The sequence below is a fragment of the Myodes glareolus genome, chromosome 15, assembly GCF_982192425.1.
Source record: "Myodes glareolus chromosome 15, mMyoGla1.1, whole genome shotgun sequence".
Taxonomy (NCBI): Eukaryota; Metazoa; Chordata; class Mammalia; order Rodentia; family Cricetidae; genus Myodes; species Myodes glareolus.
Genome location: NC_142040.1, coordinates 31,074,297 through 31,089,077, shown reverse-complemented (window position 1 = coordinate 31,089,077; position 14,781 = coordinate 31,074,297). Strand labels below are relative to the sequence as shown.

General features: G+C 35.6%; 1 protein-coding gene across 1 annotated transcript in view; it reads left to right on the top strand.

Moving 5' to 3' along the window:
* The window catches only part of Erbin (erbb2 interacting protein), a 112,863-nt gene that overhangs the window by 55,286 nt on the left and 42,796 nt on the right, over nt 1-14,781 (top strand). The window contains 7 exon segments of the mRNA XM_048442928.3: nt 1,286-1,364; nt 3,170-3,259; nt 4,385-4,441; nt 9,101-9,164; nt 12,415-12,489; nt 13,197-13,341; nt 14,595-14,667. Coding sequence (XP_048298885.3) covers nt 1,286-1,364; nt 3,170-3,259; nt 4,385-4,441; nt 9,101-9,164; nt 12,415-12,489; nt 13,197-13,341; nt 14,595-14,667 — 583 coding nt within the window.

Below are 14,781 nucleotides of genomic sequence, written 5' to 3'. Positions count from 1 at the left end.
TATCTTGTAGGGGAATCGTTTTCAGTATACTGTACTTTTACCTACTAATTCTGGCATCTATTGGTGATTTTTTTTTTGATGATGCTGGAGATTAAACCCAGGATGACCTTGCATATGTTAAGCACGCATCCTACCACACCCAATTCATTGGTGAGTTTTGACCAAAATAGTATGCTAGTTGTGGATTTTGCATCATTCGTTTTATCATGTAGAACTCCACACTTAGTGTCACAGCAAATTTGTTGTTTATTTTTTGTTTTTTACGTAGGATCCTGTGATGAAATTGATATGATCTTAAATAACCCTAAAGTGACAACTCTATTGGATAATCATTATGATAATGAAAGAGGCTATATAAAATTCATTCAGAAGATGCTTTTCAAAAGTTCCTAATTAGTGTTCATTTAGAAAAGAATAATTCAAGTAATTAAAATTGATCTGTGGTCTGCTGCCAATCACCAATTAATTGTTCCTATATTTTTGGTATGATAAATTAATGAAGTTAAAATTTGACATCACAGTAATTTAAAGGTATATTGCAAATATACAGGTATATTACAGATTGGAAATTTAAAAAAAATCTTTTACTTCACTGGTCTGAAGAACATGTAGAAAATAAAATGCCCAGTAGGTCTTTTGAAGCATGATAGTGTGCAGAAATCACTGTGGCCCTTAAATAGTTACATTGTAAGTATGTCACTGGATTATGTGAAGTAAGAAGGTTCGAAGAAAAGGGAAGTGAAAACATGGGAAGGTATGGGAAACCGTTTATATTAGAAGTGGACAGTACTACTGCCTTAGGGCACATTTTAGGGTATATTTTCCATCCTTTCCTCCTGAAGGTTTGTTTGCATCTCTGTTCCTTTTATACACATAGGGACCAGCCCAATCTGGAACCCTCCATTTTAAAAGCTGTTTTCTTTTTCCCTGAGGGAAAAAATAGAATGTTAAATGTTTTGCCTTTTGCATCTTTTATCATTAACTAGTTCATAGGAAAGGTACTGATTTCCAGAAGTGCTAAGAAAAGGCAGAAAAACTAATCAAAGTATTTAGCAGCCATAGAGAGGCAAATGAAAGAAAATTGAAAGGGAGATAGACAAATTGTGGTGAGAGTGGCCAGATTTGCATTGATGTGTCAGTTTCCTGAGTTCTTGATTAGTTGGTAATTAGTTTCTGAATTGCCACAATGTCTTTATTATTATTATTTTGGCCTTTGTAATACCTCTCTTCCCCAAGCCTGACGTATCTATAATATATCCTATTAATTTGGTTGTTTGTTTTCTAGGAATCCAAGAATTTCCTGAAAATATTAAAAATTGTAAAGTTTTGACAGTTGTGGAGGCCAGTGTAAACCCTATTTCTAAGTAAGTCTTTCAGTTAAATTATAAACTACTTTCTTGACTTTAAACAATTGCAGAGCAGTAGTAGAATGTAGATTGTTTCTTTAGACACTTGAAAAAAAATTGGATCAATCTTAGTTATACAGAGAGTCAGGGTTTTGTTTATTTGTTTGGTGTGTGTGTGTGTGTGTGTGTGTGTGTGTGTGTGTATTTACCTGATTGTATGTCTGTCTACCATATGTGCTCCCCACCCCGTGTGTGTGTGTGTGTGTGTGTGTGTGTGTGTGTGTGTGTGTGAGAGAGAGAGAGAGAGAGAGAGAATATGAGTGTGTACAAAGTGTTTTGCCTGCATGGTCTATGTACCATGTATGTCCCTGGTATCTGAGGAGACCAGAAGAGGGCCTTCAATCCCTTGGAACTGAAGTAACATAGTTTTGAGTCACCTTTGTGTTCTGGGAATCAAAGCTGTATTCTCTGGAAGAACAGCCAGTGTTCTCAAACTCTTAAGTGGTCTCTCCAGCCCCGTGGAGATTCAGTTTTAGACACCTTCTAATAATCTTTCTAACCAGTATACTACAGGTATAAATTTGAGATCCAAAAGAAAGAATATGAGTGTTCTAGGTCTTATAATCAAAGTAAAAAGTGGACTAATATATGCCTATATCATGCAATCAGATGGGGCACTTTCAAAACAAACTAAAAGAAAACTGAAGAAAAATACAGGTGATTGGTTACAATATGTACCTGAGGTTATGTGTTCTTTTAGGATAGTAAAGTCTGTAAACAGTTTTCTTTGTACCAGAGCTGTTAATTTTTGCAAAATTGTAATGTTAGTGATGCTAAAGGTAAATAGAATGAAGCACAGCTTAGTATAACCATGTTGAAAGTATAACCAGAATACTCATTCCATGGTAAGTTTTACCAAAAATAGAGCTGCGTTACTTGGTATTGAAGATGGTGGAATGTTGTGAGTAAAGGAAAAATAAACAGGTCAGAGTCTGATATGTCTTGCACCATGGATTTTATGCTTGTCACAATCCAATAAAAATATTTAAAGATGAAATAGATACTCATTTGAAAATATTATTTATAACATCAAGTTGTACATCAGTAACTTATTTATGAACATATGTAATAGAAGTATAAAGAACATGTATTCTTATCTGGCCTTAATCTGTCATTCACCACTTCAGTTTCTCCTATGCTCATTATAAAGCTCTACAGCCTTAATCATTTATAGATCAAAACTTGAAACTGAAAATAATATAAACCTAGTGGTTCTTTAATATTAGGAAATATGGCATCCTTGGAGATTTTGGTTTTCACAGTGGGCATGTGATTGTGTGTGTGTGTGTGTGTGTGTACACTGATGCTACTGGCTTCTAACTGTAGCATCAGGGTTTATAGCTTTACATCCTACAGGACCAATTCTCAAAACAGAATCATTCATCTTGCTACATTATTAGTATTTAGAAATTCTTTATGTAGTCCTTTTAGTTTATGCTGGATGAGATATATTTGAAAGGTACCTGATGATTTATAGTTATGTTCTTCATTCTGTATTTTTGGCTCATTCTAAATGTACTATTTTGTGCACATTTTATGATACTAAGACAAATTTTATCTTCCTTTGTACAAAAACATGCAGTTACTAGTTTTACAACAGGTAAGTTGTTAGAAAAAGAAAGCTTAATGTAAAGATCACTAATAAAAGTTAAGAGGTAACTATTATTTGTTGAGAAGTTATCTTTATTATACTGAGTGAAGTTTTTGGCAAGAGACTGACGTTTTCAAATACACTTAATTTAATTCTTTTACATTTTACATAGACTTCCTGATGGGTTTTCTCAACTGCTAAACCTGACCCAATTATATCTGAATGATGCTTTCCTCGAATTCTTACCAGCTAATTTTGGCAGGTAAATTACATTCTAAAGACATTTATTTATATTGTTAGCTTCTGTAAAATTCACATGACTGCAAAGTACTTTGCTAACACTCATTTCATAAACCTTTCTTTTGTAATTATTTCCAAGTTTTGCAGTTCTTGTAGTTCCTTTGAATCATTTCTACTTTTGTTTACTATCCCAAATAAATAGTAAATACAAATTTAAGCAGACTTAATGTTCTTAAAACTGGAAAAAACAGATGTTTTTAATGGGAGCAATGTCTCTATATTTGAGATACTGAATACTGTGTTAGCATTTATGAAACTCTAAAGTGACTTAACAGTTTAGCAGTTTTCCTTTTAGAAACCAAAGTTTCTAAGAAAGGGGAATCTATTTCTGAGGTCTCTTTCATCTTTCTGTATCCACCCTCAACTGTCGAATGTTTTTCCTTCATGGTCCTTAATGTTCCCTTATTCATATAGATGTGTATTATTGTCCTATAATCCTGAGGTGGCAAGCAGTTTTGTAGGTATTTTCAGTAAAAGACATAGAATTTATTCCAGGATTGAAAAATTAGGGATAACCACTTTGTTCCTTTGAAAAGGAATTAAAGTGGCTTACCTAGTGCCAGTGAGAAAGCTCAGCAGGTAAAGGCACTTGCTGTGCAAGCCCTGTATCCTGAGCCAGACCTCTGGAGCCAAGTGGAAAGAAGGAACTGACTGCATAGAGTTTTTCTTTGACTTTTGAATGTGTACTGTGGCATGTGAACACAAAAACACAGAATGCACATGCAGTAATCAAAAACAAAAATGTTTTTTTTAAATTGTGCTTATTTTTTTTCTTTCTTGATTTTGAGGAGCAGTCTGTTTTGTTTTAATCAAGATCTTACTGTATAACCCCAACTGCCCTAGAGCTTTCTTCTATGTAGATCATGCTGTCCTTGAACTCATAGAGATCCAGCTTCTGCCTCTAGAATGCTGGAATTAAAGGCTGCACCTCCATGCCTAGCTCTATTAAAATTATTTTTCTTCTTTCATATTTAATATTACATGTAGTAACTATGTAGTTGATGCTGCTTTACTTTAGAATTTGACAAATGTTAATGCAGTTCCTTATATTTGATTCTTTTGTCTTGCTTTATTCTTTGTTTTACAGATTAACTAAGCTCCAGATACTAGAACTTAGAGAAAACCAGTTGAAAATGTTGCCTAAGTAAGTCAGTATGCTTCTCTTTAAAAATCCAATTAGAGGGGCTGGAGAGATGGCTCAGTGGTTAAGAGTACTGACTGCTCTTCCAGAGGACCCGGGTTCAATTCCCAGCACCCACATGGCAGCTCACAACTGTCTGAAGATCCAGTTGCAGGGGGTCTGACACCTTCACACCAATGCACATAAAATAAAGTTAAATAAACCATAAAAAATAAAAAAAAAAGAATTTGAAGCTGTTTATTATAAAAAAAAATCCAATTAGAGTTTTTAATCTTTAGGCCATAAAACAAATTTTACTTAAAATATGAACATACATTATTTTGAAAGGCATGTTTTGATACAATTCTTGGTATTAAACGTAAAAATATATGAATTTGTTGGTTTTCAATATGGTAGTATGATAACACTGATTTCATCTTTCTTTGAGCCACAATCTTTTTATATGTGACATAGCAGTGAAAATATCGAGTAAGAAAATCTGAATCTCAGACAGAGAGATTCTATCTGAGAGTTCATACTTGCACATCATTCAGAGTGGTTCGTGAGATCTTTGTGACGTTTTGTAACTACAGAACTTTATTGTATGGTTTTATAGTCTGTTGTAAATCTAGAAATGAGCCTTTGGTTCTCTAATATAAGCTGACACCAAGAAGAAAGGGCTTCATAAGAGCAAATAGTAATATAAGAGTATTTAAAAGACAGAACTTCCAATTCAAAATAGACTGTAGTCATTGGCCATTTACTGAATATAGAACCTTGAATGCATCGCTATATAGTTTAGTAGTTAGTCTATGGTTAAATATAAATATACAGTCCATATTTAGAAATAAAATTTCAGTGGAACACATCCACAGTTATTAAATTTTCTCTGGTTGCTTTTTCTTTTCCTTTTTTAAAAATTTTAATGTATCTTTATTTCTATTATACCCTTCTCTGGTTAACATGTACACATCATGCATACATACTCCTACCCACACATGATTATATGTCTTTGAAGACAGAGACCATATTTTTTATTCCAAGTGACTGTGCTAGGACTGGAGAGATGGCTCAACAGTGAAGAACACTGGCTACTCTTATAGAGGTCCTGAGTTCAATTCCCAGCACCCACATGTTGACTCACAACCATCTGTAATGAGATCTGGTACCCTCTTCTGACCTGTAGGCATACATGTAGAAAGAACACTGTATGTATAATAAATAAATAAATAAATCTTAATAAATCTTAAAGTGACTGTGCTAAGCCTAGTGGTTGTTTTTATTATGTGAATGAAGTTTGTGGTAGTGCAAATAAATGTAAATTAGAGAATAATTTATATTACGATTTTGTGAGATATATTTCTGATTTGGTCCTGGCCTAGTTCAAAGTTCTACTGGATAAGAAGAAACGTGAAAAAGCTAGATAAAAATTGTAATAGCTAATGACAAAAACTAGCTGTCACTGTGACAAAATGCCTGATAAAAACTGTTTTGCTTTATTCAAATATTTTATCACAGTAATGAGAAAAGTAACTAATACAGACACTTCCCGCCAAACACTTGGACAGAAAGCAGTTGTGCAGTTTCCACTTATTATTCATTCATTCTTTGTTTCTCTCTCATCTGTATGTGCACGCATGCGCACGTTCTTGTGTTCCTTTATGCCATTGATTGTGGAAGTCAGAGGACAGCTTACCAGAGGCTGTTCTTTTCTTCTGCCCTGTGGGCTGTGCGAGTCAATCTCAAGTCGTCAGGCTTCGTGGCAAGTGTTCCTGTGATACAAACTTTTTAGGAAGGGTTTATTTTAGTCATAATGTTTGTTGATCTCTGGCTTTTTGGCTTTTGTGGAGAAGCAACACTTTGGTGAGGAGTGCAAGGTTCACCTTGTGACATTTTAGAATTACAGAGAAAAACAGGAGTGGAACAGAAGGGTCCTTATGACCTCTTCTTTGCCCTCCACCAGTGTGACTTCCACGAAGCCCCTTTCTAAAGCATACTTCTGAGTATACTACATGCTAGGGACCAAGCCTACAACATATAGACCTATAAGGGGACATAGGAGATGCAATCTGTAGCCTGTGAACCATCTGATACCTGATGGACCATTTGAATTTTAACTCTTTAGAGATTCAATTAAGTTGTATAAATGAATTTGTAAATGTTTTTCTTTTTTTATTTTGAAGCTATATGATTAAAATGTTTGTAACTTTATAAGATATAGTTTTACTATTAAGATATACATGTACGCTTAGACTATGTAACCAGACTTTAAATTTAAAAAATAAGTGTTGGATGTGGTGGCACATGTCTTTAATCTCAGTGCCCAGTAGTAGAGGCAGGCGATCTCTGTGAGTTTAAGGTCAGCCTGGTCTACAGAGTGAGTGTCAGGACAGTCAGGGCTGCACAGAGAAACCCTGAAAAAGAAAGGAAAAAACTGTGTGCAGAGTGAGAGGGAGCTGGGCGCTGGGAGTAGAACTCAGGTTGTCAGACTTGGCAGCAAGTGTCCTCACCCACCGAGTCTTCCTTCAGACTTAACTTTTTGTGATGACAACTTGTTTTACATATACAGTTAAATATATATAAATGAAAGTTAATATTGCATAAAGGAGTCTGAAGGGCACTGACAAGTTTTGAAGGGCAGTCTAATTTTTCCTTGAATTAGCGGACATGTTCTTATTCTAGTTTGCATTTTTCCCTGAAGTTCTGAAGTATACAAGTAGATCCAAAGTTGCTAATAACAACAGAAGTAAGTGGAGATTACTTGTAATGGGTTTCCTCCTTCTGTCCCTCCAGTGTCTGTAGTGGAGCTTTTCCAATGCTCTGCTGTTTGTCTTTGTACTACGAAATGAAAGTGGTAGGTTTACTATCTTCAAGCAGCCCTCCTGTTTATTATGTATCCTGATGCTACAAGTAAATTTCCGTCACCTTGTCAGTTTGACAGTGTCGGAACAGGACTTGGTCTGTGTTCTTCAGGTGTCTCCTCCCAGCACCCCTCTTTTCTCAGATCCCCACCTGCACAGCAGTTTGAAGATAGCAACTTGATAACAGAGCATGTGATTGTATACATTTGATAAAGACCCTGGAATTTCTTTGTGTGGTTTATGAAGGAAACTAGAACTTGTAGGCTTTGTAGACAAAGGTCAACATGAATGAGGGAAATAGAACTGTAGTCCAGCAGATAGGACCTCGGTAAATCTTACATAAAGTGACTTGGATAAAGATAGGTGTTGTGAAATGAATTAAAGAGGAGGTGTTTTTATTAAATTAAAGAATGTTAAGAATTAAGGAATGTTATGTTTAAAATGTATGGATTGGAAAAAGTAGCTATATTCAATTTAGGTCCATAAAATTGTTCCATCACAGTATGATGTATATTCTTTTACTGAAAAGCTGAAAAACATTTTAACTGAATTTTACTTTTTATTTTTACACATTTGAACATTCAAAGAAGATAAAATTCCGTAATCTTTCACTGTATTTTTAAGTTTCTTTGTTTTTTAAGCTTTCATTTCCAAGATAATGTTTGAATATATTATACTAATGATAATTTGATACACATTGCATTATTTTGCCTTAATGTTATGAAGTCTTAATGTTATGAGTAACACAGACTTTTCTGTATAGTTGATAGTGCCTCAGTGTATATAAAAAGATATCTCTAAGCAATTCAAGGGCATAAATACACATTTGAATGAATTCACAGTTAATTTTGTTTAAAAGATATTCTTGTAGAAGAAGAAATAAAATTGCAGCATATTTTTTTGTTTCAGAATCTGTTATTTTTTTAGTTTATTTTGTTTTTAGATTTATTCATTTTATGTGTATGAGTGTTTTGCCTGTATGTGCCTGGTGCCTCCAGAGATCAGGAGAGTGGCAGGCCAGATCTCCTGGAACTGGAGTTAGGTATGGTTGTGAGCTACCATGTGGGTGCTAGGAACTGACTGTGGGTTCTCTGAACCAACTCCCCTTTCCTTTTTAATTTTTTTTCTTATAGAGAAGTACTGACATTTATGTGTGTGGGGGGGGAGTTGAACATGATATATTACTGCTTTAACTTAAAAATTTTTTCTTACTAGATTTACTCACTTTATGTGAGTGTTTTGCCTGCACCCACATGAGTCTGTGGTGCTCGGAAGAGAGCATTGATTGAATCCCCTAGAAATGCAATTGTGGATGGCTGTGGGTTCTGGGAATTGACCCCAAGTGTCCTGCGTGATGAATAAGTGCTTGTAACAACTGTGCCATCTCTCCATCCCATATTGCCTTAATAAACTTAATATCTAATTCTACTTGGATTCTTAACAAACCCTTACTTTGAATTGTATTGATTTGGCTTGAGCATATGCGGAGTAATTTAACATTTGAAAATTACTTTTTAGAGTTATAGTTGTCTTTAAGTTTTACAAATGTATAAGCAGCCCAGAAAAAAGACTTCTTGAAATTGTGGTGGTAATGATTATGCATCTGCCAAATAGTCTAATTATATGATATCTTATTCTATGAAAAGTTGAAATTAAAGCGATAAATTGACAGCTTATGTAAATATTAAAAAATGTTTTTCTTTGGAAATAGTATGCTGAAAGGTCTACACATCATATAAGTATATTTTAAACTATAAGGTTTGAGTGTCTATGTAATTTATGTTTTTGTGTCATTAATTCTTTGTTACTCCATTGTCAATAGAACCATGAATAGACTGACCCAGCTGGAAAGACTGGATCTGGGAAGTAATGAATTCACAGAAGTGGTAAGTCCTCACCAGTCTCACCAGTCTTTAGTCTTGCATTTGTTCAGGGGCACGATGCAGAATTAACATTAGGAGAAACTGCACATGCTTTTAAAGAAAATTCTTAACCTGAACTTTCCAGTCCATGAGAAAAGTTAACCCAAGGGAAATCTGGAAATGGTTAGACAAAATAGGAAATTGTTTTTAAGTTTGCATTGAGGTCCGTTAGTTGAATTTGTTCTTTGTGTTCTGAGTGAACTGTGGTACTGGATTTATAAGGAGTGGAGTAAGCATGCAGATTTGTATCTAAGTAAGTTCTCAGAAAGTAAGCCAAATGGGTTTAAAGAAATATCATTAACTGAACTCACATTTAAATTTTTTTCTTTTTATTATCATTATTATTAGTTTATAAAATTTCCGTTTCTGCCCCTCCTCCCCTCCCAATACCCTCCCACACCCCGCACTCCCTCTGCTCCTCCCTCTCCAGTCCTAAGAGCAGTCAGAGTTTCCTGCCCTGTGGGAAATTCAAGTTCCTCACCCCCTCCCTCTAGGTCTAGGAAGCTGAGCATCCAAACAGACTAGGATCCCAAAAAGCCAGTACATGCAGAGGAAACAAGTCCCAGTGCCATTATCAATGGCTTCTCAGTCAGCCCCCATGTCAGCCACATTCAGAGAATCCGGTTTGATCGCATGCTCATTCAGTCCCAGTCCAGCTGGCCTTGGTGAGCTCACATTAGATCAGTCCCCTTGTATCAGTGGGTGAACGCACCCCTCGCGGTCCTGACTTCCTTGTTCATGTTCTCCCTTCTTCTGCTCCTCATTTGGACCTTGGGGGCTCAGTCCAGTGCTCCAGTGTGGGTCTCTGTCTCAATCTCCATCCATCGTCGGATGAAGGTTCCCTCTGATCCTGACTTCCTTGCCCATGTTCTCCCTCCTTCTGCTTCTCATTTGGACCTAGGAAGTTAAGTCCAGTGTTCCAATGTGGGTCTCTCTCTCTCTATCTCCATCCATCGCCAGATGAAGGTTCTATGGTGATATGCAAAATATTCATCAGTATGGTTATGGGCCAAGGCCAGTTCAGGCTCCCTCTCCTCTGCTGTCCAGGGAACAATCTGGGGATCTCTCCTTGGACCAGGGAACCCCTCTAGAATCAAGTCTCTTGCAAACCCTAAAATGGCTCCCTTAGTTGAGATATATACTTCCCTGCTCCCATATCCATCCTTCCTCCCTCCCCCCATCCCATTCCCCCAAGCTTTCCCCAATCCCACCTTACTCCCTTCTCTCTAACCATCTCCCCTTCCTTCCACCCACCGCCCCCTCCACCCCCGTGCACCCAAGGTTGCCTGGCAATCTTGTCTACTTCCAATATCCAGGAGGATAACTATATGATTTTCTTCAGGTTCACCTAAAATTTTTGATTGCAAGTCTGTTGTTCAAAATTAGGGCATCTTTCAAATGGTAATGTTAAGAATAAGAATTTCTGTTGTGGGTTTTGTGCATTTCAACTGTAATCAGTATGATACTGTGGTATTTGACCTTACAACCTTTTCTAAAGTACTTTTGCATATCCTTTTTGAAAAAATTATTGAAATTTTTAATTTTATATGTATGGGTGTTTTGCCTTCATGTGTGACTTGTCTACCGTTTGCATGCCTGGTGCCTGAGGAGGTTGAAAGAGAGTGCTAGATCCCTGGAACTGAAATTACAGACAGTTTGAGCCAGCATGTTCTGGAAATCAAACTCAAGTCCTCTGAAATAGCCGCCAGTACTCTTATCCACTGACCCATCTCTCCAGCCTAATTTTTCATATTCTAATTTAAGATGGTTTTTGATAGATTTCACTGTATTTGCAGAGTTTTACTTATTGTGAAAAAGTACATGCTTTGCTTCCTAAGTTACCCTATATGACCTTATCTTTTCTTTTTTAATGTATTAACTTTAATATAAAGCAGTGTGAATCTTGTTTTACTAGTTTTGTGAATCCTATTGGCTTTCAAAAATCATCTTTTTTCCTACCCATTTTGATCTCTATTAATATCACACATGGGGAAAAATAAAAGCCAGGTGATGGCAGCACATGCTTTTATCCTAGCCCTTGGGAGGCAGAGACAGGCAGACCTCTGTGAGTTCGTGCCCAGCCTGGTCTACAGAGCAAGTTCCAGGACAGGCTCCAAAGCTACAAAGAAACCCTGTCTTGAACCTCGCCCCCCACAAAAAAGAAAAGAAACAAAAACAACAGCAACAACAAAAACTTAATAATAGTAGAAAGACAGGCTAGGTGATATATACTTGTAATCCCACCATATAGGAGATGGAGCCAAGGAGGATCAATTTTAAAGTCATCCTTTGTTATAAAGGGCCTCTAGTATGTCTCCAAAACAAAGCAAACCCATAAAGCTTACTACTGGGTTGCAATGATAAAGACTTATAAAGAATGAAATTATACCTATATGTCTTGCCAATATTATTAACTATATATCTGAATGCCTGACTTGCTGCGGTGAGTGGTTATGATAGTACCCTTTGCCGTTGTGTACTTACTGATTGCCATGACTCTTTAGACTGAGAGAAATAACAACTTCAAGGAGACATTCAAACATTCACCTCCAATGGCCAGTGCCCAAAGCAAGTTTACCTGAATACCAAGGTTCACAGCATTTTAAGGGGGTTAGTGAGTTTAGCCTTTGAGCATCAATATAATTTCCCACTATACAGTCCTGTTTTCCTACTGGTTCACATAATAATATACTCTTGTTATGTTCCTCTTTCAATCAAAGGACTGGTGTGTGGTTCCCAGCACCTGCATTGGGCAGCTTAGAGACACCTGTAGCTGTAGCTCAGGGGGATCCTTTATGCACATATGCACACATGTGTACTGGTGCACATGCACACGCACACACATGCACATACACACACAGAGTAAATCATATATTGTATTTTGTACTTTTGAGCTTTTTTCCTAAGATTTTCTAAAAGGCTATGTATATCTATTAATAATGAACAAGAGTATTTTTATTACACACTTTTAAAACAATGAATACTTGACCCAATTGGGTAATCCAGAACTTTCACAAATCTTTCTACCTTTGTGGAATTTGGTTTTCCCAGTGGTAACAATGGTGCTGTACAGAAGCACACCCCTTGTGGTGCTTCCCTTTCCTCTCTCCTTTAATGTTTTGATTAAAGATTATCTTGGAAATTCCTGGGCTTCTTCAGCCAGATGTAGATAGTCATGTAAATTAATTGAATTATTCTGATTCTGTCCAAACAGCCTGAAGTACTTGAGCAACTAAGTGGATTGAAAGAGTTTTGGATGGATGGTAATAGACTGACTTTTATTCCAGGGGTATGTATATGAAAATTTCAGTAGCTTTCCATTTATTACTTTCTCTCTTTCTGAGTATTTGAAATGTGCATTTAAAAGTTGTTTAGTCATTTAAAGGGTGAATTTTTACTTAATTTTTTATTAAGCAAAAGTTTGAAACAAATTGTACTTGTTAAAAACCATGTACACACGTGAAAACGTCCATAACAAATTATATTAAAAATAGTCTTTTTACTACTGAGAACATACGCATTCTGTTAGTACCAGTCAGAGTTATACTAAATTTAGTCTTTCTAGAAATAGTTAAACTAAAATGATTTCTGTTTTATCACCATATCTAGGGAAGACTTAAGAGAATTGCCATTTCATCGGAGGTGATGAATATTAACCTAAGAAAACTATCATTCTGCTTGAATAAAATTATTCCACATCTTCATTATTAAATATGTCTGGTGATTGAGAAAACATTCACATTCAGTTATTAATTAAAACTTGGTATCATGTTACTACTTAAATTTTTAAAATTATTTGATCCTGGCCATAGTGGTGTGTGTTTTAATTCTAGCAGCACTCAGGAGGCACAACAGGCCGATCTGTAAATTCAAGGCCAGCATGATCTACAGAGCAAGTTCCAGAAAAGCCAGGGCTACACAGAGAAACATGGTCTTAAAATAAACAAAACGAAATTATTTGATATAATAATGGCATTTTCTGTCCTTTACTTACAGTTTATTGGTAGTTTGAGACAGCTCACATATTTGGATGTTTCTAAAAATAACATTGAAATGGTTGAAGAAGGAATTTCAACATGTGAGAACCTCCAAGACCTCCTCTTATCAAGTAACTCGCTTCAGCAGCTGCCTGAGACTATTGGTCTGTATTGCTTTCAAAACAATTTCTTTTTAATTCTTAAAGACTTCTTTTTTATTCAAATCTTTTATAGAAACTCAAAATCTTTCTGTTAATGTTTTATTGTACCACCACTTACAAATATTCCTTGAAGTTTCCCTGATGTGCTCCATTGTACAGTTTACTACTTTACTGTTATTACTGTTTATATTTATTCTAAGGAAGTTCTATTTTCATAACTTTAATAAATTCTTGACAGAGAAGCTAGCCTGCTCATTTTCTTGGATTCCCTAGCCCTTATTTGGAAACTGTTTTCCATTACTTTACTATTGATTGAATGATAGATAAGAAAACAGGAGGATTTTAACAAATTCATGATATATCTACAATTCTTACTTGATCTGTTTTGAAGTTTGTTTGATAAAGTATGAGGTAGATAGGTCACTTGGATGAAAAGTCTCAATGCTTAAATCTTCACAGTGATATAATAGAAAAACTAAATTATCATATTTCTCAGTTGAATTACACCAATTTTAAAGTTAAGACACATTTTACATTTTAGAATTTTATTCTAATCTAATAAATACTTTTGATTTTTGAGTTGAAATATATTTATTTACATACTATTTTGTTATGTAGTGACAATTCACACTGCTATGTTTTTATTAATTTAACAGATTGTGGTTAATTCTTTATGTCATGACTTTGTTTTAGAACAAGGATACAGAAGTGAACACTGGAGACAAAATGTCTTCTTAGAAAGCTTATATTTTACTTGGGGGTTGGGTAGTAAGTTAAAACAGTGCAGTGGGGGCTGGAGAGAGAGTCAGTAAAAGACTTGCCTGCCAAGTATAAGGACTTAAGTTTGATTACAAACACTAACATTAAAAGCTAGCCTTAGTGGTGTGTGCACTTCTGTTCCCAGTATTGAGGAGGCAGATCCCTGGGGCTTCCTAGCCTGCCAGCCTAACCTAATAGATAAGCCCCAGGTCCTAGTATGATAAAATGAGGATGGTTCTTGTGTAAGGACACCAAGGTTTACCTCGGGCTTTCACATGCATGCACATGTAGACACATATACACACACAGGTATGAGGTGGGTTAAAATAGAAATATTGGGTGAGAGTGGGCGATGATAGGGTATACTGTCTTTTGTAAGTAGGATTTTATTGGTAATGTCTTTTAAATGTTATCAAATCTAGTGTGTTTCACATTGATTATTGATGAATTTGTTTTATATTTTAAGCTGAAAATGATATATTACTTCTTCTCAATAGGTTCATTGAAAAATGTCACAACTCTTAAAATAGATGAAAACCAGTTAATGTATCTACCAGACTCAATAGGAGGGTGAGTTGTGTGTGAATGTGTAGACAAAGAAAGTGCTGTTATTAACTCAGCTTGTGTCTCTGCATGCATTTTAGATATTTACATAAAAAACATCAAAGCAGATTCCACAAACAT